This window comes from Pituophis catenifer, unplaced genomic scaffold, assembly GCF_029215685.1.
Source record: "Pituophis catenifer annectens isolate HBS135680 unplaced genomic scaffold, rPitCat1.0.hap2 SCAF_2, whole genome shotgun sequence".
Classification (NCBI taxonomy): Eukaryota; Metazoa; Chordata; class Lepidosauria; order Squamata; family Colubridae; genus Pituophis; species Pituophis catenifer.
This window is the reverse complement of record NW_027256882.1, coordinates 146,244,318-146,267,456: the sequence shown is the minus strand read 5'-3', so window position 1 is coordinate 146,267,456 and position 23,139 is coordinate 146,244,318. Positions and strand designations below refer to the sequence as shown.

General features: G+C 41.8%; 1 protein-coding gene across 1 annotated transcript; it reads left to right on the top strand.

Moving 5' to 3' along the window:
- Window positions 1–406: 406 nt before the first annotated feature.
- On the top strand, window positions 407–22,811 carry APOH (apolipoprotein H). Its single transcript, XM_070937733.1, has 8 exons — window positions 407–479; window positions 5,485–5,661; window positions 10,532–10,628; window positions 13,124–13,200; window positions 16,587–16,775; window positions 18,789–18,968; window positions 21,650–21,841; window positions 22,472–22,811. The coding sequence occupies exons 1-8, from the start codon at window positions 416–418 to the stop codon at window positions 22,534–22,536; spliced, it is 1,041 nt and encodes a 346-aa protein (XP_070793834.1). The 5' UTR covers window positions 407–415; the 3' UTR covers window positions 22,537–22,811.
- The last annotated feature ends 328 nt before the right edge of the window (window positions 22,812–23,139 follow it).

Genomic DNA, 23,139 nt, shown 5'->3' with positions numbered 1-23,139 from the left:
GCTGGAGAGCAGATAGACTTTCTTGATTCTAAATTCCTGGATCTTGTTAGCCATCCGACCACGCCAATCTCTGACATCATTTATTTGAATTCCTGTCATCCAAAGATCATCTCTCGCTCTGTCTCCACCATATCTAATCAAAATTGAGAAATGAAAGTTGTGGGTTGCAAAACATTTGCCAACATACTAGACCTTCAGACTGTAATTATATCTCAACTTTTGTAACAGTTGCAAAAGATTGTGCATGACTTCCTATGACATTTATTTACCCAGAAGTATCAGGATCTCTTTTTTCCCTCATCTTTGGTTGCTAAGAATATAAACAAATGCAGGTAGTTAATATTTAGCTTTGCTTGGTATTTATCTTAGCAAGCTGACATTTGGATTCATTCCGAGGTTTTGCAGATCTGCAGTCATGTTTCCAGTTCTGTTTAGCTTATGCTTGGTTGGAATAACCCACGTTGCTCTTGCGGATAACGGTAAGTGTCTTTGCATTTTGTTTTAATAAGATGGAAACATTATATTTTTTGGAAACTGATCGGTATATTGTGGCATGAGATTTTTGTAGATCTCTCCCCCCACCAACCCATTTTCTTAAATGGTGTCTCTGCATGTTAATTTGCATGTATGTATTTACGCTCCTTTTATGAAATCAAAAGTATTGACCATATCTAGAGTCCTATTCACAAATTCTGTTACAGAGACAGTAAAAACTGCTTCCCTCCACTTGCTTCCTGAATATTTCCAAAACATGCGAAATGGGATTTTTCATCTTTGTAAATTGCTCCTACAAATTCACCTCCAGGGATGCTATCTCACTAAATGACACTAAAATGTTGCTAGAAATGATCCGATCAACCATCTGAAAGCTAAACTAAGTGGCATATCAATGCAGCTCCTTCTTTTTATATTGTTTCCTAAATAGCTCAGTGATCCAGATAGGGAACGTGGCACAAAACTGTCTCTTTTCCCCTTTTCTCATTGGTGATGTCCCCAAATCGTCTCCTTCTCACGTTAGTAAGTCAGGAGCCCAATTTTTTTTTTTTATTTTTATTTTTTTTTTTTTGCTGGGGAACCGAGTGAGACCATTTTTATCCCCATTCTGTATCTCGTGATTCTTTCTTTCTTCAGTACAAAATACAGGCACACTATGTTGAACGTAGGGAAATATTTGTGTGTCTTTCACATCTCTAGTTTAACTCTAAGCCTTAGTTTAGGACCTGTTTTAACATTAAATGAAATCTTCAAAATGAGTTAACATCTTAAATAAAATAAAGGAGAATACTTACAGCTCAGGGTTGGAATGAGGGATCCTTATTGCTTTCTGAGCTTGGTTGTTTTCTTGAAGACTTTCATTACCCAAACTAGGTAACATCATCAATGCTTGTCAGATTAGCACTGATATTACCTAGTTTAGGTAATGGTTAAATAAAAGATTAAATTTAATCCAAGTTTTAATTTTTTATTAACTGTTTACTTGCTTTTTTTAAAGTAAAAATATCATCTCCCTCACCAGAGTAGAAAGGCAAGTTGTCAGCTGAAGAAATAAAAACATAAAATATACCCCAAGTATGCTTATGATTAATGCTATATTATATTACTGTTATATATCTCAAATACTCTGGCTGATAGCTCTCCTGTTATTAATAAGCAAGGCTGCAATTGCTTGCAATTTTACAGTGAATTTTCAGCTAGGGATTTTGTGAATTGTACTGTAGGATTTAATTACCAAGCCAAGTTGTTTCATCTAAATTTGTGAACTCATGCTTCAAGCACAGCAGGAATGAAGGATCTTGGCGAGGGGGAGCAGTGTGAAAGTATTCAGAAGGCAAACATTGTGGTTAAGGTGACATGCATAAGTGGAAAGATGTATAAAACACAATTGTGCAAGACCAGGATCTTTTCCCCCACACCCTCCCAAGGGAAGGAGAACCAGGAAAAAACAGCTAAGCCAACCAAACATAATAATAAAAAAAAATGCAAAACCTATATTAAACAAATGGAAATTATTATAAAAATTAAACATAATGCTTTCAAAACATTGGTTTGGGGAAAAAAATCAAATTACCAGCAAATTTTGACAGGACATCTCTTTTCCAAATTTTGCCATAAATTATACTACCAAATTCCATGGGTAACTTTGAGAAATGGAGTTGGCAAGGCAGAAACATTTGGCAAGACAATTTCTCCAAATTGAGTGAAAAATGCTGTCAGGACATCCAAACTACCTCCCATCTTCTTAAAGAGAATGGCAACATATCTGTTGATTAGGACAGTCAGAACTACAAAAGTGGCTAGAATTTAAAGCCCGTAATATAGATCTATATATATCTATATATTGCAAAATGCGCCATAAGAAAAATAAAAAAAATAGAAAGGAGCTTCCAATCCTCTTTGCAAAATATACAATTATACAATTATCTCTTATTCTGTAGCTACAAAAAGGCTCTCTTTTTTCTACTATACTATTATTGCAAATCAAAAGTTCATTTTTTAAATATTTCAAGCAAAACGCCTATAATGGGTTTCCAATCGGCAATAAATTTAGATGTCTTTTCTCTAATCAAAGAAGTCAGTCTAGCCATTTCTCCAAGTTTCATCTTTTCACCAATCATTCCTTCATTGTGGGTAATGCAGAATTTTTTTATTTTTCAATCATAAGCTTGTTACAGTTATCATATATGGAAAAAATGTTATTGATCAGTCCTGAAGGAAAAGCTCTGCTTTTAATTGCATATTAATCTTTAATATCTTCTGAATCAATGCATATGAGTTCATTCTTGTTTGCAATTCAAATTTCCATCTAGGTAAGTCAATATTACACCAGATGAGGAGAGAGAAGGTGGGGGAGGGAGGCGGAGAGGAAGAGAGAGAGAGAGCTTTAATAAGGTCTGAAAAGAATCTCTTCATTTTTATGCCGTTGTTATATCCACTATGATTTTCGGCAACACAGTGTCGACTGGCGGCCCCTAGGGGGAGAGCCTTTTCTGTGGGGGCACCTACCATCTGGAATGAGCTCCCCCCAGAGATACGGAGGATCCCGGATCTGCGCACCTTCCACCGCGCTGTGAAGACCTTTTTATTCCATCAGGCGGGCTTGGCCTAATCTCTTCCCTTTTTTAAATATGTAAATTTTAACCTGTTTTTAAATTATTGGGGTGTTTTAATCTGTCTGGGCCAAAATGATTTAATTTGATTTTATCTGGTTTTTAAATTTTTTGTATCTATGTATTTTATTGTTTGGCTGTTCACCACCCTGAGTCCTTCGGGAGTAGGGCGGTATACAAATCAAATAAACTAAACTAACTAACTAACACTGTCCCAGCAATTAAACTTGACCTAGATGAAGCCTGCAAGGTAGAAACCTTGTTACTTAATGGCTACAATAGAAGGCTAGAAGTCAGTGGTGTTACTTAAGAAGGCAAATCAAGGATAGTGAATACTTGACATATTACACAGCAAGGCAAATTTAGACATTTGGGATATGGCTTCGAGAAAAAAAAAAAGTTCTGAGACCAATTAAAATTAATAGATGAAGGTACTTAATAGCAATAGCACTTATATATCGCTTTACAGCCCTCTCTAAGCGGTTTTACAGAGTCAGCCTATTGTCCCCCAACAATCTGGGTCCTCATTCTATCCACCTCAGAAGGATGGAAGGCTGAGTCAACCTTGAGCCTGGTGAGATTCGAACTGCCAAATTGCAGGCAGCCGGCACTCAGCAAAAGTAGCCTGCAGTACTGCACTCTAACCACTGCACCACTGTGGCTTAAACACAAATTAGCAAGAATCATTATTCGGTATAAATATCTAAATTCTGTATAGTGGTTGGGGACTCAAATGGAAGAGAAGGAGAGAATATGTCACTAGAAAGTTTTCCACAGTACTTTTTGTTCATAGTTGTTTCTGTTTGTTCTATCTTATCTTTCTTTCCTTTTGTGTTTCATTATTTTATATCTTATTCTTTAAAAAAGAAAGCAAATGAAGAATGATGGAGCTTGATCCCACTCTTCCAAACTCTGATATACGGTTGTTGTCTAAAGAATTTATCTTGCTGGGCTTTGATGATTAGATTGACTTTGTTGTTATAGAAATGGTTTGAATTAACTAGAAATGTAAGGTTGTGGGTGTAAATTTTCCTGTGTTGTACTGCATTTGGGGGGAAAAAATCAGAAGTCACTGCTCCCCCCCCCCTTTATCTTGGTGCTTTTTCTTTTTCTTTCTTTTGTCTCTATTTGTATTTTATCATATACTAAATATTTTTTAAAAATAAAGAATTTATGTTGCATTTACCGTATTTTTCTGTGTATAAGACGCACCTTTTTACCCCCAAAAAGGGGGTGAAAATCTGGGTGCGTCTTATATGCCGAATGTAGCCCCACCCACCTGCTGGCCCCCACCCTTCGGCCATTTTCGGCCAGTTCCAGGCGGCAGGGATCTGGGTCGGGGCACAGCCTGAGGAACCTCAAGAGTCGCGCTTCAGGTGGCGGCCAGTTCCCCTGCAATGTGCAGCGAGGAACTGGGAAGTGCTTTGGATTCGGGGAGGAGATTGTAGTGCTGACGCCTAAAAGTGTTTTTCTGCACATTGCAGAGCCGCGTGCCCCCGTCCTCCTTCTCAGCAGACTCTTCTCTTTCCTCCTGGCCAGATCCGCCACCTGAAACACGGTACACTTTTTTTTGTCTCTGCACACACCCCATGTTTGGAATCGGGAAGGGGATCGCGGGTCTGCTGCCCTTCCCAGTTCCCCGCTGCACATTGCAGGGGAACTGGCTGCCACCTGAAGCGCGACTCTTGAGGTTTGCATTTTGGAATCTGGGCAGCGATGGCTGGAAAGGAGGAACATTTCCCTTTAGGGGCTCCCATTCAGCTCGGCTTGGCTCCTGGGTGCAGAGAGGGTTAGGCAGCGGCGGGTAGCGGCTCCTCACATTGCTGGGGAGTGAAGTCAGCGCGGCCAGAGGGGTGACCAGCCGCAAATCGTGGCACCCGCCTTGTTCCCCAAAGCTGCTGGGCAGATTCTCCCCCCCCCGTCCCAAAGAGGGAGGGTTGTTCCTCAGGCTGTGCTCTGTCCCTCCCCCTAGAGCATGCTAGGGGTCTCTTTGGGGGAAAGTGAGTAGTCCCTGCACCTCTCACTTGCAGGAGGAAGAGGAGGGCGGTGCCACCTTAAATGCTGGTAGGCAGAGGTAAAATACTTTTTTCCTTGTTTTCTTCCCCCAAAATTAAGGTGCGTCTTATACTCCGGTGCATCTTATACACCGAAAAATACGGTATGTATCCTTTGGTCTCATCTGTGAAAACAGACAATATACTCATTAATATTAATATTAAAATGAGATGGGCAGAAAATAAATTTGAATAAATAAGCAACCAACCAACCAACCAAATAAATAAATAAAAATATTACGGTTTCAGGGCCATGCAAGACTACTGTTCATGTACCAACATATCTTTTCATACATGACTTGTTAGTGCTTGGTGTCTTATAGTTTGTCCTAGGCCTCCTGAAGTACCTCTGGCTACCATCAATGTAAATAAAGAAGCATACAGACCTGGAGAAGACATTGTATATCAATGTAACCCAGGTTATATTTACAAGTCTGGCACACGGAGATACATATGTCCTTCATCTGGTACTTGGTCTACCATTACATTCAGATGTATGCGTAAGTATGGCCTTTCTGTAGTTGCCTTTTTTTTTTTGCTTTTTCCACACAAATCAATATTTTTGGTTTTTTAAATAAAAACCTATTTTCTATTTTCAGTTTGTGAAATGTCTAACTTTTGAAACATATTTGAATCTTCCAAATTTCCATGGCTGCCCCTCTGCTCCCTCTCCTCATCAAAATCATGAGATTTTTTTTTCTCCTCATCAAAATCATGAGATTTTTTTTCTCCTCATCAAAATCATGAGAATGAGGTCATATTCTTGATGTAAAAACCTTTCTATGTACCAAAGTTTTAAGGGAACTTTTGTCGCAGATCAAGCCTAAAAGAGATAGTCTGGTGTAGTGGTTAAAAGGACCAGACTCCCTAGAAAAGGGAGCTCAAATCCTGCTTTAGACACAAAGCCAGATGGGTGACTTGGGGTCAGTCACTCTCTCTGAGCCCTAGGAAGAAAACAGTTGTAAACTATTTTCAAAATCCTGCAAGAAAATTACAGCAACTAGTCCAGGTTCAATGATGACTTGAAGGCACACACACATGTAGACAATAGCAATAGCAATATACTGCTTCACAGTGCTTTGCAGTCCTCTCTAAGCAGTTTACAGAGTCAGCATGTTGCTCCCAACAATCTGGGTCCTCATTTTACCGACCTTGGAAGGATGGAAGGCTGAGTCAACCTTGAGCTGATCAGGATCGAACTCCTGGCAGTGGAATGCAGAGTTTGGCTGCAATACTGCATTCAAACCACTACGCCACTACAGCTCTATGCATCAAGGATTGGACCCTGGGACTGAAGACCATGCCACATTGCTTAGTAAACCCCTAAAAGGCCCTCTGTAGAGGATGGCAACTGCTTGCAAGGAAGATTTGAATCATCTCTGGACTTGCAGAGATGTTTCCTTTAGAAACACAAAAAAGTGAAGGATAAGGCAATGACACACCTTTTCCAGCTCCACCCCTAAAGCTTGAGACACTGACTGAAAAATGTGGGGAAATTTACATGAATACATCTGAATGTACATAGCTTCATCTCATCAATCAAAACCTAAACATTTGCTGATTATGTAAAAGGAACTAAATAAGTTAAGTTGACTCGCCCCACCCCCGCACAAGGTTTCCAGCCATTATCAGACATCTGGGCAGAGAATCAGCATTGCATTGCAAAAATGAGGTTAAGGCTAAGATGGGTAACTCTGCTTCTTTCCTCCATTTTTTTTCCCACTGAAATTATGAAGACTAATTTTTAGAGAGGGCTGTAGAGCTGTGCATTCCTTCAGATGTCAGGTTGGCTTCTTCTGGAATGATGTAGATGGCAAATATGATGGGAAACAAAGGCTAAAGTCAAGACACTGGAAAAGAAACAGCCCCAAGATTAAGTTGTAGAAGCATCTTTTCAGAAAAGGCAAGAGTCAATATGAAAGAATACATTCAATCTCAATGCAGAAGGCTAATAGTGTTAAAAGATGTTAATCAACCAGTTAAATCAAAAGAGAAGCAATGACCCTGGCCAGTTCTTTTTCTTTAATATAATTTTTATTTTATTTGCAAAGTTGGCCCTGAAGAAGAAATTTTCTGAAGAAATTTCACAAAAGCAATGATAACTGCTCCTCTTTTGTAATCTGGCCCCCAAAAGATGACGGTAATCTAAACAATAACCAGCATTATCCAGGAAAGTCTGGAAATGCAAAGCAGGGGAAAAAAGGAATATTAGAAACCAGCTGGACCTTGTATAATAGCAATAGCACTTAGACTTATATACAGCTTTACGGTAAACTGCTTAGAGAGAGTAAACTGCTCTCTAAGCGGTTTACAGAGTCAACCTATTGCCCCCAACAATTTGGATCCTCATTTTACCCACCTCGGAAGGATGGAAGGCTGAGTCAACCTTGAGCCTGGTGAGATTTGAACTGCCAAATTGCAGACAGACGCAGTCAGCAGAAGTAGCCTGTAGTACTGCACTCTAACCACTGTGCCAGGCTCAGTGACATTCAGTGGGTGATGTTTTAGTCAATATAATAGCCTCACAATCAGTTCCATTAGATTTCATTGAAAGATTTTGTGGTGTGAAGCACAGTACCAGGTCAACAAGTGTTGATTCTGAGTCATCCAGTTCAAGGTACATAGTTCTCACAGCATGTTTGAACTTCTGTAGAGATTCTCAGTCATTCAGGTCATGGTTGTCCCAAAGGTGCTTTTTTAGGAGGCAACTGGATTTTCTTGTTTTTTCTTTGAAAAAGAAGTGTTTCACTTCTCATCCAAGAAGCTTCTTCAGCTCTGACGGGATGGTGGGGAATGGAAGGATTTATATTCCTTGCAGACAGCTGGTAATTTGCACCCTTTTAAGTGCTTCAACGACCTTCTAAAACAGGGGTGTCAAACTCATGTCATTATGGCGGCGTCACGTGACATATTGAGATCCCCCCCTTTGCTAAAATGGGTGTGGGCATGGCCAGCTCATGACACATCCAGCCACAGGCCAGGAGTTTGACAGCCCTTCTCTAAAAGGATGCAAATTACCAGCTGTCTTCAAGGAATATAAATCCTTCCATTCCCCACTATCCTGTCAAAGCTGAAGAAGCTTCTTGGATGAGAAGTGAAATGTATTCAAAAGAAAAAACAAGGTAGTCCAGTTGCCTCCTGAAAAAGCACCTTTGGGACACAGCATGTTTGGTTAGGTCAAGGAACCAGGTCAAGGAAGTTCTCTTGTGAAAAGATCAAAAAGGATTGAGAAAAACAGATCAGGGATAAATCTATTCCATTACATCTGCTATGTTGTTGAAAAAACAAAATCTAGTTAATATATTGGTTACCTCCTCCTCCAGCAAAACAATCAGAAGAGAAAGAATGGGATGTGTCAATTTCAGCACTCTTGACTAAGACCTGGCAATTTCAAACATGCCTCTGTTTGAGCCCCCCAAATATACCTAGTCAATACAGAAAGTCTGAGTGATATAGTAGTTTTACCAATAGTATTCTGGTACAAGGACTCAGTGATGTTAGTAATGTTTTGGAGAAGTTGGCTGTTGTTTTGTTTTTAACCATTTAGTTCTGTTGGACTCTTTGTAACCTTATAGGCAAGTGCTCTTCATGCTACCCTGTCAGGCACGGCTTCTTTCCATTGTTGTATGTTCACATTTGCATCGAAACTGATATTATCAAGCCAACAGGTTCTTTGCTTGCCCCTTCTTCTTTCTCCACTAAACATTCCTAGCATCATTGCCTTTTCCAATGAATCCACATGAATAATATGGCCAAAGTAAATCAGATGTAGTCTTCTGATTTTAGCTGCCAGTGATGTACATTCCATATTTTCAAAATGACCTTTTTTTTAAAAAAAAAAACTTATTTAATGGGATTGAATGCTGTCGAAGCCACCATGATGGAGAACTGACCGAGTTATTCCCTGATTTGGTTGTGTATGTGGTTAGGCCAAGGCCAGTATCTAGAGGAAGCCGCTTTATTCTGGCACCCATGGAGGAAAATTCTACAAACATCTCTCTCCTTTTTGAAAGATAAAAATTGTTACAAGGAAAAAAGAGTCTAATTAAATGCTTTTATTACATTTTAATAAGGTGTGAAATGTACAGCCTAAAACGATTGATTCATTCTTCCTAGTAGGAGGATTGGGGTTTGCCCCTCCTTTATTTACCCAAGTTACCCGTGGCACTTATGTCAAGCAAGAAGAGAAAATGGTAGGAGGTCTTCTGAGGATCTGTGCATCCTCAGATCAAACAGTCACATTAATAGGACAATCATCACCATGGGTACGTTAAATTAATCCAAAATTGCTTTGGCTTATAAATTGGAGCCTATCCATAGGATTTATTTGCAATGGCCTCCACACTGGTCCAGATCACTGACTATCTTATTACCCTTCTTTGAAAAAAAAAAAAAATCCCCAGAGATTGCTTTTGATAATGCACAACAGATGGAAACATCGATAAAAGCTTTTCTTGCTTTGGTGAGAAAAGCTGTAATCATTGGTTTCTTTTTGTCACCTAGTTATTAAAAAGGTTCTCCAATCATGTTTAAAAGAGCAAAGAATAGAGAATACATTAGGCAAAAAAATAAATAAAATAAAAATGAAGGCGAACAATTTTGAATGGTGTGGCTTCTTGAAGCTCACATGATGTTAGACCTTTTTCTTAGGGGCAAACATGTTTGAAGAAATGTTTGTACTAAAATTTTAAACTACTCCTATAGCATCTGCTTTCCAGCGCTGACTTTCTCCAGAAGTATCTAGCCTGGGGGGTGGAAAAGTGTTGATTACTTGATCTCCACAGATCTCATCCTTTCTGGCCTGTTGTGGCTGGAACACTATTGTTCTTGAGTATAAGCAGGTGAACTGTGCTATTAAGCTTATTGTCTTAGTTCATCAAGTAGAAAATGATCTATTGCAGTGATGGCTAACCTTTTCCGGACCGAGTGCCCAAAGCGCATGCGCCTGAACTCCAAAAATGTAATGCATGCGCACCCCCGGCATCCGCCCCACCCCCACACATGTGCACGCCCCTGCATACCTCCCTTCCCCTGCACATGCACAAGCAGCCACCCCGCATGCGCCCTGCCCCTGCGCATGCACGGCAGAGACCCAAAGACCAGCTGGCCGGCAGGAGGCATGTGTGCATGCACAGCAGAGCTGAACTAGGGCAACGGCTCGCGGGCCATCAGAGGGTGCTGTGTGCCATCTGTGGCACGTGTGCCATAGGTTCGCCATCACGGATCTATTGTTAATCATCTACCCACTCATCCATTGGAATGAATTGGCTTAACTTGGTGATTGCTTCTTGTTTACAGTGTATCTATTTCTCTCTTCCCCAATTAAATATTAATAAATGCATGTATATATATTTATATATATTAAAACAGCCAGGAAATGTTCCTATCCTGGACCCTTGGACAATGGAGAAATACACATCACTGATCTCAACTACCTGAGTGTCATAAACTTTTCCTGTCATAATGGGTAAGTTTGTATACAGGCCTATTGAAATGAACCTTTATCTCTCACAAATTAAATTTGTAACATGAACTTCATGTTATATCTATATCAAGCAAATGCATAATATTCTCTATTCTTATTCCCCGTGTTGATTTTTAAATGGGGATGAATATCTTGCTTTAAAAAAATTTGGAGGGGGGGGGGGTAATGGACATTTTATTTCTAGTCTTAAACTAAGGGTTGATAGTAAGTGTTCTCTACATCCTTGGAAGAAGTCAAAAGTCATTCTTTGCATCTGTTTGTATTTTTCTTTGTTTTTCTTTATACATTTTCACACTTGTATTCCTAGTCTCCTTTTACTCTTTATCATTTCTTTTTATTGTAGTATGTGTTGTTTTTAATGTGCGTTCTTTGTAAAAGGCAATACAAATATTCAGTCCTTATAGGTTTTCCCAGGAATATGATATTATTGTTTCAGGAAAACAAATACTGTAAGGGCCAGTTAGAAATCTCAATCGGTAGATTTTATGACTCTGTTGGCAAAACAGTTTCAAAGATCAGTTGTGATATGTTTAAAACACTATTAAAACATGTAAAGAAGGGAAATAAAACCAAAACTCTGCTTTGGCCCTGGTCCTGCAACACTACTTAATTCACCCAAAGTTCCTCCTTGAGGAACTTGGCAGCAGACAACCATATTTACTAGAATTTCCATTCATATAGCCTTGCCCATCTTCTCCAGAAAGCCCCTAGGACAGCGATGGTAGACCTTTTTGGCACCGAGTGGAAGAGGAGCTGCCCAGAGCACATGCGCGTACCCAAACTTCTGGTTTCAGCCAGCTACTCTTCCAGGTTTCTAGCGCGCTTGTGCACGCAACAATCAGCTGGCCAGCATGCATGCTCACGCAGGAAAACAGAAAACCAGCTCTTCAGCTTCTGGCACTGCCACATGCAAAAAGGCCGGCTGATCGTTGTGCGCGCATGCATGCCAGAAACCCAGAAGAGGAACGGGTGATGCCGCATGTGCCAGGCAACATGGCTCCATGTGTCACTTCGGGCACGCGTCCCTTAGGTTCGCCATCACTGCCCTAGGATCTCATGAAGCCTTGCACCAAGGCCAGCCAACACTACAGGACATCATTTGTCTCTTCCTTCTTGACCAGATAGGTAACAAGCAGTTGTGACTCAGTTGCTGCAGTCTATCAATAGTTAAGAAGTTTGCTACCACTTCTATAATGAGAGGCTCCCCCGTTTTTTTTTTTTTTTTTTGTATAGGCATTTTCCCCCCTTTTCTATTTCTTTTTCTGAAAAACTAGGTAGGGAAGCAAAAAACCCCAAAAAACTAGTTTTTTTCCAGATCTTCGTACTTTCCGTCGGGCACTTAAGACCTTCCTCTTTCACCAAGCCGGGCTGGCATAATTAATTTTTTCTTTCCTTTTCCTAATTGTGTACATTTTATTCTGAAGATCCTAACTTAACTGATAAGCCAAATTGACTTAATTATTATTTATTGCTTCTATTCACATTTTTATATATATGTTTATTTTGACTGTTCACCGCCCTGAGTCCTTCAGGAGAAGGGCGGTATAAAAAATTAATTAATTAAATAAATAAATAAATAAATAAATAAATAAAAACTGTCCCCAACCATAACTATGTGGGTGGGGTTAGTTGGACTTTGTACCAGTTTGCATCATTTGGGGGCTACATTTAGCCTTTTGTGAATGGGGTGATTGAGTCATTTGACACCTTTGATGGTGGTTTCCACAACAAACCTCCTCATTGACTCAGTTAAGGATATTTGTTCCAGATGTTCAAAACAATTTAGCGAAGGTTCATATAGTGTTAAGTCATGATTTCTTTTACATTCACTTTGCAGAATAAATCCCAGTGGCTGGGTTGACCCATCAGTATAAGTCACAAGTTGTGTTTTGGAAATCATGGAGGCTTAATTTATATAAGAAAACAGGAAGCCAAATCAAACAAAGTATGTTAAAGTGTAATGCAATAAATGCTCCCCAGTCATTACAGGTAGTCCTCGACTTACAATCACAATTGAGACCAAAATCCCAACACTAAGCAAGGCAGTAATTAAATGAGTTGCACCTCATTTTATGACCCTTTTTGCCACCGTTGATAAGTGAATCACTGCAGTTATTAAGTGAATCATATGGTTCTGGCTTCCCCAATGGACCTTGTTTGTTGGAAGCCGACTTGGAAGGTTGCAAATGGTGATCACATGACCCTGGGATAGTACAGTTGTCATAAATATAAGCCAGTTGCCAAGCCCCTGAATTCTGATCATGTAACCATGGGGATGCTGAAGCAGTTGTGTGAAAAATGGTCATAAGACACTTTTCTCAGTGTCGTTGTAACTTCAAAACATCGCTAAATGAATATTGTAAGTCGAGGACTACCTGTACTGTTACTGCCTGAGCCCCTGCATTGTTAGTAGATGCTTAACAAGCATGGATGTAACCATTTTCAGAACTGCTCTCATGAGAGTATTTTATACTCAGGTTTGTTCTTGAAGGACCAACAAGCAGCCAATGCCAGGTAGATGGGAGCTGGAGTGCACGCTTGCCTGAATGCGAACGTAAGTATGACAAGATATTAATATATACATACAAAGAAATGCACCGTCTCACTAATTGGAATAGTGAATTTATCGAGGTATTTAACTTTTTTCAATGAGCACACCTTTGGATGGAAAGACAATTGAAATAGGGAATTTCTTTTAACATGATCTCAATCAGAAACATTCCTGAGGGAGAGCTACAATATTGAAAAGTGTTGAAAAGAAGCCACAAACAGAAAACTACATTTATGGCTCAGTGGTGGGATTCAAATTTTGTTACTACTGGTTCTGTGGGTGTGGCTTGGTGGCCGTGGCATAGCTTGGTGGAGATGGCTTGGTGGGTGTGGCAGGGGGAGGATAGTGTAAAATCTCCATTCCCACCCCACTCTATGGGAAGGTTACTGCAAAATCCCCATTTCCTCCCTATCAGCTGGGACTCGGGAGGCAGAGAATAGATGGGGACCGGGCCAGTCAGAGGTGGTATTTACCGGTTCTCCGAACTACTCATAATTTCTGCTACTGGTTCTCCAGCAGGGGTGGGTTCTAAATTTTTTTACTACCGGTTCTGTGGGCGTGGCTTATTTTGTGGGCATGGCTTGTGGGGGGTAATGTGACTAGGTGGGCGTGGCCAACTTTTTTTTTACTTTTAAAAGCATTTTTTTCTACAACCTTAAGAGGTTGCAGAAAAAAATGCAAAAAAACATCCATAGATACACTCAGAAGACATTTAATCACCCGCCCTTCTTTCTCCCCCCTCTGCGTACCCAGCGCCCTATTACAGCCACCGCCTCTGGGTCCCGACTCCTGGCCAGCAAAGCCTCTCCCGCCACTTCCTCCTCCTCCTCCTGCTGCTGCTCCGACAGGGAAGCCCCGCTGAGAGGAAAGCGAGCTACTCTATCCTGCCCATCAGTTCCTTCTCCTTCCTCCCCTCGGTTTACCCGGCTCCATCAAAGCAGCGCCAGAGCTGCCAGCCCTTTTATCTGGTGCCCCGAGTTTGTGCACTGAAAGGCGGCTCACTCAGCCCCTGGTGAGCGTCGAATGGAAACCCCAGCTGGCCTCCCCTCCCAAGCTCTGCAGCCGCAAAGACAGAGGCGCTTGTCTGGGGCCGCCAGCGGCGCCCACTGAAGCCGAGGGGTGTCGAGGCGTGTCAGTGTGTCTTCCTCAGTCCCGACGGAGGGAGCGGGATAGGAAGTCCCTGTGCCTTGCGAGAGCAGAGCGGTCCCTGGTTTTAGGAAGAAAGCACTAAGCAGGGTCAGGGATAGGCGCATCCTCTGCTCCTCCGTGGACACTTTTGTCAGCCAATCAGGTCTCCTTCCTTCCATCCCTCACCCGGGAATCCGCTGTGCCCCGTGCCTCCCACGCCGGCTGAGCAAAGCTAAATATAGCCCAGGCCTCTGGAGGGAGGGAGGGAGGGGAGAAGGGAAGCCCTGGCCTGCTGCTCCTGCCGCCGCCACCCCCCTTGCCCCCAGCAAGAGCGGTTCTCATGCTGCCGCTTCTCCGGCAGCACCAGGAGCAACCGGGGCAGGCTGTGCCGGGGCAGAGAGGGCGGGGCAGGCTGTGGTGGCAGGCCGTTCTTGCCGGGTAACAGGCAGGCTGCTCCTGGAGCAGCCAGGAGAAGGAGAAGCTGCCAGCGGAGAGGCAAGCTGCCCCAGGAGGATCGGAGGAAAGCGCAACTTCTCACTTATGGAGATCTATCGGTGGGGAAGTAGGTGTGGTAAGAAATGCGTGAGCCAGGAAGCAGTTATGCTCCCTGTCCGGAGAGGGTTGCACGTTCATTCCATCAAAGGTTTGTGCAACCCTCTCCGGCCAGGGAGCATAACCACTTCCTGGCTCACACATTTCTTACCGCGCCTACTTCCCCACCGATAGATCTCCATGAGTGAGAAGCTGCGCTCTCCTCCGGTCCTCCTGGGGCAGCTCGCCTCTCCGCTGGCAGCTTCTCCTTCTCCTGGCTGCTCCAGGAGCAGCCTGCCTGTTACCCCGCAAGAACGGCCTGCCACCACAGCCTGCCCCGCCCTCTCTGCCCCAGCAGTTGCTCCTGGTGCTGCCGGAGAAGCGGCAGCATGAGAACCGCTCTTGCTGGGGGCAAGGGGGTGGCGGTGGCAGGAGCAGTAGGCCAGGGCTTCCCTTCCCCCCTCCCTCCCTCCAGAGGCCTGGGGCTATGCCAGAAGTCTGCTCGGGCAGGGAGACAAGAAAGCCCCGGTGGCCCATCCTTGCCACCACCGCCCCCTCGCCCTTGGTGGCAGCAGTTCTCTCACAGGAGCAGCTGGCAGGGGAGAGGGGATGGCAGCAGGCTTTGGCAGCAGACAGTTTGAGCCGGCTAAGAGGCAACGTTCCTCCTCCTGCCAGCCTTAAGCTCAGCTCCGGGCAGCGTCCCCCCAGCCATACCTGGCTTCTCCCTGCGGCGTGGATCCCAGGCAGCGCAACTTCGGGGCCTTTCCTCATGGTGGCAGTGATCAGGCAGGCAGGCAGAAGGGTGCATGGGAGCGACTGATGGCAGCGTTCCTGGCTGGCAAAGGGCGGAGTCCCGGGGCTGCATGCACGCAATGACGGTGGGCAGGGTAAGCAAGCGGCGACCGGGCCGGGAACTGGTTCGGGGGCGTGGCCAGCCAATCTTATTACCGGTTCTCCGAACTACTAAAATTTTTTACTACCGGTTCTTGCGAACCGGTGCGAATCAGGAGCAACCCACCTCTGTTCTCCAGAACTGGTCAGAACCTGCTGAATACCACCGCTGTTATGGCTTGACTAGGGCTATACCTGGCTTGCAAAACTTGAAATCACCATGAGGTGGTAACAAAGAGTGAGGGTTTCCTACAAGCCTTGGCTGCCATCTAAACCGTGGGACATGGGTAGTCTTTGACTTAGGAACACAATTGAGGCCAACATTTCCGTTGCTAAGCAAGACAGTTGAAAAAAGAATTTTGCTCAATTTTACAACCTTTCTTGCCACAATTGTTTAAGTCAGGGGTGTCAAACTCGTGGCCCACGGGCCAGAGGCATCACGAGCTGGCCACACCCACGTCCGGTTTAGCAAACGGGGAAAAAGTCATGATACGTCACGATACCGCCATGACGCCATGAGTTTGACAGCCCTGGTTTAAGTGAATCATTCAGTTTGGCTTACATAGTCTTTACTCTAGAAACTCTTTTAAAAACTACATTGTATGCTGTTCAGTATTTTCTTAATAATGGATCACAATTCCACTGACCGCACATTAAGTTTAATCTCCAGTTTGGTGATTTAGCAAACAATTTGCAGAAATCAGCTACCAGCATTTTATCAATTTAATAAAATACTCTTAAGATGTAATTATATGAATTCAATAGGGTAAAAATTTAAGTGCGATTTATAGCATTTTTGGGAGAGCATTGTATTAAACAGATTTGCTTTGTTTTTCTAGCTGTGATTTGCCCTCCACCTCTAGTTTCTGAATTTGGAGCTCTCTCTTACCGTAAAATTGAGTCTGGAGATACATTTGTTTTCCAAGAGACAATCAGTTTTAGTTGTCTGTTACCTCTTGCACTGTTTGGAAGTGAAACAGCTACCTGCCAGGCTGATGGAAGCTGGACTGCATTACCTGAATGCAAATGTAAGTCCTGTAATATAGTATTGGTAGCTGGGAATTTTGGGATTGTATTGGCAACATATCTTGAGAGAACCATACCGGAGGAAACTGGCTTAAAGTAAGATTAGGTATTTATTTATTTAGCATATGGCTGGTCACACACAATATTAAAACACTTCATTTTTACAGGTTAAAACAATTAAAACAATTTTAAAAAAAGCAGTAAGAAAACCTATAGGAAAACAGAAATAACAATGACCCCCCTCCTGCGCGAGCTGCACTGGCTCCCGGTGGTCTTCCGGGTGCGCTTCAAGGTTTTGGTTACCACCTTTAGAGCGCTCCATGGCATCGGACCGGGGTATCTACGAGACCGCCTTCTGCTACCAATAGCCTCTCACCGACCAGTACGCTCCCATAGAGAGGGGCTCCTCAGGGTGCCGTCGGCCAAACAGTGTCGACTGGCGGCCCCCAGGGGGAGAGCCTTCTCTGTGGGGGCACCTACCATCTGGAACGAGCTCCCCCCAGAGATACGGAAGATCCCGGACCTGCGCACGTTTCGCCGTGCTCTCAAAACTTTTCTATTTCAGCAAGCTGGCCTGGCCTAACTCCCCTCTTTTAAATTCTTAAATTTTAAATTTTTTAATTCGTGTTTTTATAAATTGGGTGTTTTAATCTGTGTTTCGGCCGAAATATTTAATAATTTTAAGGGATTTTTAATATTTGTATTGTCTGTATTTTATCTTGGCTGTTCACCGCCCTGAGTCCTTCGGGAGTAGGGCGGTATAGAAATTTGATTAATAATAATAATAATAATAATAATAATTTCAGAGTTTAATGTCGAGTTTGGAGATCCAGTCAGTAGCTGTCATTGTTATGCAGAGGAAGTCCCTAACATCTCCTGGATACCTTCTGTTAGAGCATTCCCTCACTATATGTTGGATAGTCTGTCGAGGGGCCCCGCAATCACATTGTGCTGAAGGTGTTTTTCTCCATTTATACAAGGAGTCAGCACACACCCCATGAGTCATTCTAATTCTATTGTATGTCACCCATATGTATCAGGGTTGATTAAATCCTGGAGGTATACTATTCGGATTAATATGATCAGAAATATCTTGGGGGGAATAGCTACTCCACGCTTCCATCCACTTTTGTGTGCTGTTCTGATGATTGGCCAGCAGTTTAAGCGCTGTCAAGAGTGGTGGGTTTCTTGACTTTAATCGGCATTTTAAGAGATCAGGAATGTAGCCATGAATGGGTAAAGAGGAATTTAACAGGATCGTACTATACTCCCGAATGAGAGCTTATCGTCGTAAATGCGGGGGAAGTATGTGACTAAGAACTGGTAGCCAGTAATTACATGTAAATGCACCCAGTAATTAGCCTCATCGTATGGTTAAGTTGAACATCAATAAGTCCTGTATGTGAGCTGTTTATCCATACAGGTGCGCAGTATTCCGCTGCAGAGTAGCAAAGCCAGAGGGCTGCACATCGAAGAGTTGGGGCTGAAGTTCCCCAAGTTGTTCCGCATAGTTTTTGTAGAATGTTATTTCTGCTGTTAAGATTAGGTAAATTGCCTCTGAATCTTCTCCCAACCATCACCTAGTAGGAATTCTTTGATTATGGCTCGATCAACTTTGGAATCAGGACATAGAGGACTTTTCTATAGGTAATCTTCAGCTATTTGCCTCCAGCGCGTACAGCAGTGGGACATAAATCTCGTGAAAAAACTGCTTCTCCAAATTTCAAATTTCAACTCTCTCCTCTGCTTTGGTCAAAGTGATGGACAGCTATCCTCTCTGGATTCCCTGCTTCTTCTCGATTGGGCCATCAGCGGGAGGAGAATACTTTAGATACCCTACAAGAAAATTTGGTTGATGGTTTTGCTCTCAGCAAGATAGGAGTGCACCGAGGATGACATCCTGTTCTTGTTGTCCAAAACAGTACATGTTCCTCACATTGGGACAAGCAGGAAATATAGATTAGCCCAAAATACAAGCCCTGGATTTCCCATTTTCTCTTTTTTCCCCCTAATAGCTGTAGAATGCCCACCTCCAGAACCAATAGAACATGGATTCATAAACTTTGCTCTTCGTGGTACTTTTCATTATCGAGATACTGTGACTTATGGTTGTTATCCACCTTATACTATGGATGAAGCTTCAGAATCAAGGTGTGAGAAAACAGGAACTTGGTCAAATAAACCAACTTGCAAAGGTAAAACAGCATGTATTGTATTTGTTCAAAATAGCTTTTGTTTTTTAAAAAAGTATCTTAACAATGTAATGAATGTTCATAATAGTTAAGCCAGTTTATTTAATAATCCATAATATTGGAATTCACAAATGATGAAGAGGAACACAGAATGTTTACTAAATCTACAAATGACACAAAATGGGAAGTATAGCTAATACCTTAGAAGACAGAAATAAATTTCACATGATCTTGATAAGTAGAAAAACTCAGCTGAAAGTTACACAATTGAATTTAGCAGAGATAAGTAAAAAACTTCACTTAGGAAGGAAAATCAAATGCAGAGAAATAAGTACAGGAGTATCTGGCTTGGTAGTCATTTTTATTTTTAAATATTTTGGAACAGCATTGACTGTATATTGAATATGAATTAGCAGAATGATAAGGCTAGAAAAGCAATTTTTACATTTATTTATTGCAAGTAATTTTTAGATACCGTGTTTTCCCGAAAATAAGACAGGGTTTTATTTTCTTTTGACCCCCCCAAATAAGGGCTTGGCCTTATTATTGGGGGGTCTTATTATTTTGGGGGTGTAGGAGGCAGTGAGCATGGGACTGGATGTCCTGTTGCTGCTGTCGCCTCCCCTCCCTGTTCTTCCCGCCAGCTGAGCCCAACACGTCCCACCCCATCCCACCCCAATGGCAAATGCTGCTTCCCCTTCCCCGCCATCTCTTTATCGAGAGGGGTGGCAGGTGGGGCAGGGGAGAAGTGAGACACATGGAGCGAGACGTGGCTCCCCTTGCCGTCTCTTCTCCCCCCTCACTGGGCGTGACAGGGCTCCTGCCCCTCGATTAGGCACCTGCCCCCTTTAAGGATGCAATTTAGGGGTGGCAGGTAGGGTGGGTGAGAGGTGGGACACACATCTTACCTTTCTAGCTCTGTCACATTCCTCGCCATTGTGTCCAGGGAAACACACTGTAAAAGAAAGCCTTCTCGCGAGTTCAATCAAACTTCTCGAACTCAAGAAGTTTGATTGAACCTCGCCTCAACTCATTTTGGTTGCGTGGTAAGCAACCAGAGGAAATGGCGGGACCGGCTGCGCATGTGTGTAAGTAGTTGGTGGGGAGGCTTATTTTGCGGGGGTGGCTTATATTATTGCATGCGCTGAAAAGCCCGATTGGGCTTATTATCCGGACATGTCTTATTTTTGGGGAAAGACAGTACTTTAGTCATTTGATTTGGCTTTATTCTACTGTGGTCAGACTTAAGCACTGTTTCTGAGCATTACATTTAGGATGGATACAGAATAAGTTCAAAGAAGTAAATGATTGACGTCAAAGGACTAGAAATTAAATTGGATAAAGAGAGAATCAAAGAACTGGGCATGTTCAGCCTTCAGAGGCCTCTTAAAGGATGTCACATAGAAAAAAGTCAAACATTCTATTTTTTATAGTGCAGAATATGCAATAGTGGATTTTAAAAGTATAGGAAGTTTAAAAAGAGAGATCAGAATGGCCCCAACCCAGTGGGCTTTTCAGTTTTAAAAGCTTGGCTATATACAGTAACTGGGCCTGGGACAAGGGACATGTGAAGGATCCTCTTATTTTGCTTTACTACCGTATTAGCTGATTAATCATCAGGGCTACTGTTTGTAATAATTTACTTAGTGGATGGTTTTTTTTTTTTACTGTTTTAATGCTTTTTAAAATTATTTTGTTTTATAATTTTAGCATTGTAAGCTGCCCAGGGTCACTTAGTTGAGATTGGCAGTTATAAAAATTGAATGAATGAATGAATGAATGAATGAATGAATGAAAGCAGAATACAAAAAAATCAAGTCACTTACAGAGAACATTACAATAATCAAACATCACTCATCAAACTGAGGCAATGTTGGTTTTCAGAGGCTGTGGAAAATCACTCCATGTTTACATTCTTTCAAAATGATGCCTAAGTTATCACTGGCTACCTCAAGAAGAATGCTAGTCCATAGGATGAGGACCCCAGCTGAGCTATTGCCAACTCTGGGTTCCCCCACCTGTCTCACTTCCCTGGAGTGGGACCCACCACCATTCTCATTCAGGACAACTGTACCAGATGGGTTAGTTTTACCTGGAGGTGGTGATCTTGGAAGTACCTCAGAGCCAAAACCACTTAAGAGCTTAAAATACCGTAATAATAACCAAAACCAACCTTTGAACAGCAGTGTCTATAGTATTGGTTTAATTTGGGTGTGATGACTCTTATCTATTGGCACCTAGGCTGCCATCTTCTGCATAAGCTGGAACTTCTAAATAGTCTTCAAATGTAGCCAAGGTAGCTGTGAGAAATGTGTACCCATCTCCTTTAAGTATAGCAACTGGGTCCCGTCCCCCACCCCCCATTTGTCTGTCATTTTAAAGTAGGAATCTTTCAGGTATAACATGTAAAGGTATACTTATTATATATGACTAGCTGCTTTGGAACACACACAATATTTTAAAAAAAGGGTGATGCAGAAGATATATAAAGATTTTTAAATAGAGATTGCTGTGCAAAATACACAAAGTTGAATAGCCTGCCTTTGACAACATTTACTTAATTTAGAAAATCACTAGTTAAATAAAGTAGTCAGACATTTCGTATCCCACGGTGCTTCTATGATTGTTGACCAATTAATTTTTTTAAACTATGCACTTTATGTTCCTTCTTCCTCTTCCGGTAGCACCATGTAACATACCAGTGGAAAAAGCGACAGTGTTATATAATGGGCAGAAAATAAATGTGGAAAAAATTAAGAGTCTACAACATGCTGAGACAATCTGGTTTTTCTGTAAAAGTAAGACAGAGAAGTGCAGTTATAAAATATCAAGTCAATGCATAGATGGCGAACTTTCAGTCCCTGGCTGTTTTGAAGGTATGAACATGTTCTTTTTTCATTATTATGGGAACAGATGATATAACTTTTTTGACATTAATTTGGTTGGCATTGTGGGAAACATAAAATTACTGGAAACATCCAGAGCTTCGAAGAATGGTATGGGGCAAAAATGCCTAATAGGGGTTGAAAATTAAATTTAATCTATCCATCCATCCATCAATCAATCCATCCATGCCCATATCTCTCACAGAGATGACATGAGATTTACGCCTAAACATCTTTGAAGCCTCTGAATATGTAAGATACATTTCCCTGAGTTTTGACCACTTAATCTGCGGATGTGACCAGCTTCCCACCCCTTCTACAGTGGTTGTGATGTTACAAGAACATCATTTCCAAACATTGGTGCGCTTGCTTCCTGTTGCACCAATATAGTAAGAATAAAGTTTTCCTGTATTAGAGGGAAAAGGGTATAAGAAATTAATTTAGCTATTATAGTAATCATACCATTTTTAGATTAATTTCATAAAAACAGGATGGCTCCCCCCCCTTCCCTGCAAATCAGATGTTGAAGAAGCAACCACGTAAACAGAGCTTTCCTAGAGCTAGATTGTGTTTACTAAATAAGGAACTTGACTAAATAAATGTGTAACTTATTTTATACAGAAGTTAGCTGGTTTATGTCCTGGTTCAAAAAAGATCCAGCAGACATGTCTCCTTGTGGTAACTAACTGAAGATATCATCTCCCTGTCCTCCATGACCTGAAAAAGAAGTACCTATAAATGGAGAATTCCTTCAAGATCACATATTATTTTTCCAAGTACATGTACCAGCATATGTACAGTTAATACTCTTTTATCAAATATATTATTTTGATGTGATTCTTTTAATATTTTGCTTTGCAAATTAATCTGATAAAACCACTAGACTGTATTGTACTACGATACATAAAACACCCTGACACTTTTCTAGCTTTTGATTTAATAAAACATGTATAAACCTCAACTATGAAAGTTTCAAGGTACTTTATAAAAATACATTCCCAATCAGTAACACTTCAAAGATTATTAATTGACAACATTGTTAAGCTCTGTGTGTCTGATGTTCCAGGATCTTGGGCACCTACCAAGGTCAATTCCTCAATTCATAATTTCAGGCAAAACTGGGACTTGCAAGAAAAGTATTGATCTTGTATTGATCTTAACAAGCAGTTAGGATCATACTGAGCTAGTATCTTTTAAATATGTGTATTTATTTATAATTTAGATGCATAAGACTGCCCAGCTCAACATTGACTCTGACATTTTGATTAAAAACAGATACAAACCTAAAA

Bases quoted from the DNA above. Each gene is read 5' to 3' on its own strand.
- APOH (XM_070937733.1), top strand. From the start codon at position 416: ATGTTTCCAGTTCTGTTTAGCTTATGCTTGGTTGGAATAACCCACGTT. The intron at 5,662-10,531 runs GTAAGTATGGCC...ATATTAAAACAG, and splicing joins CATTACATTCAGATGTATGC to CCAGGAAATGTTCCTATCCT. The intron at 21,842-22,471 runs GTATGAACATGT...TATTTTATACAG, and splicing joins AGTCCCTGGCTGTTTTGAAG to AAGTTAGCTGGTTTATGTCC.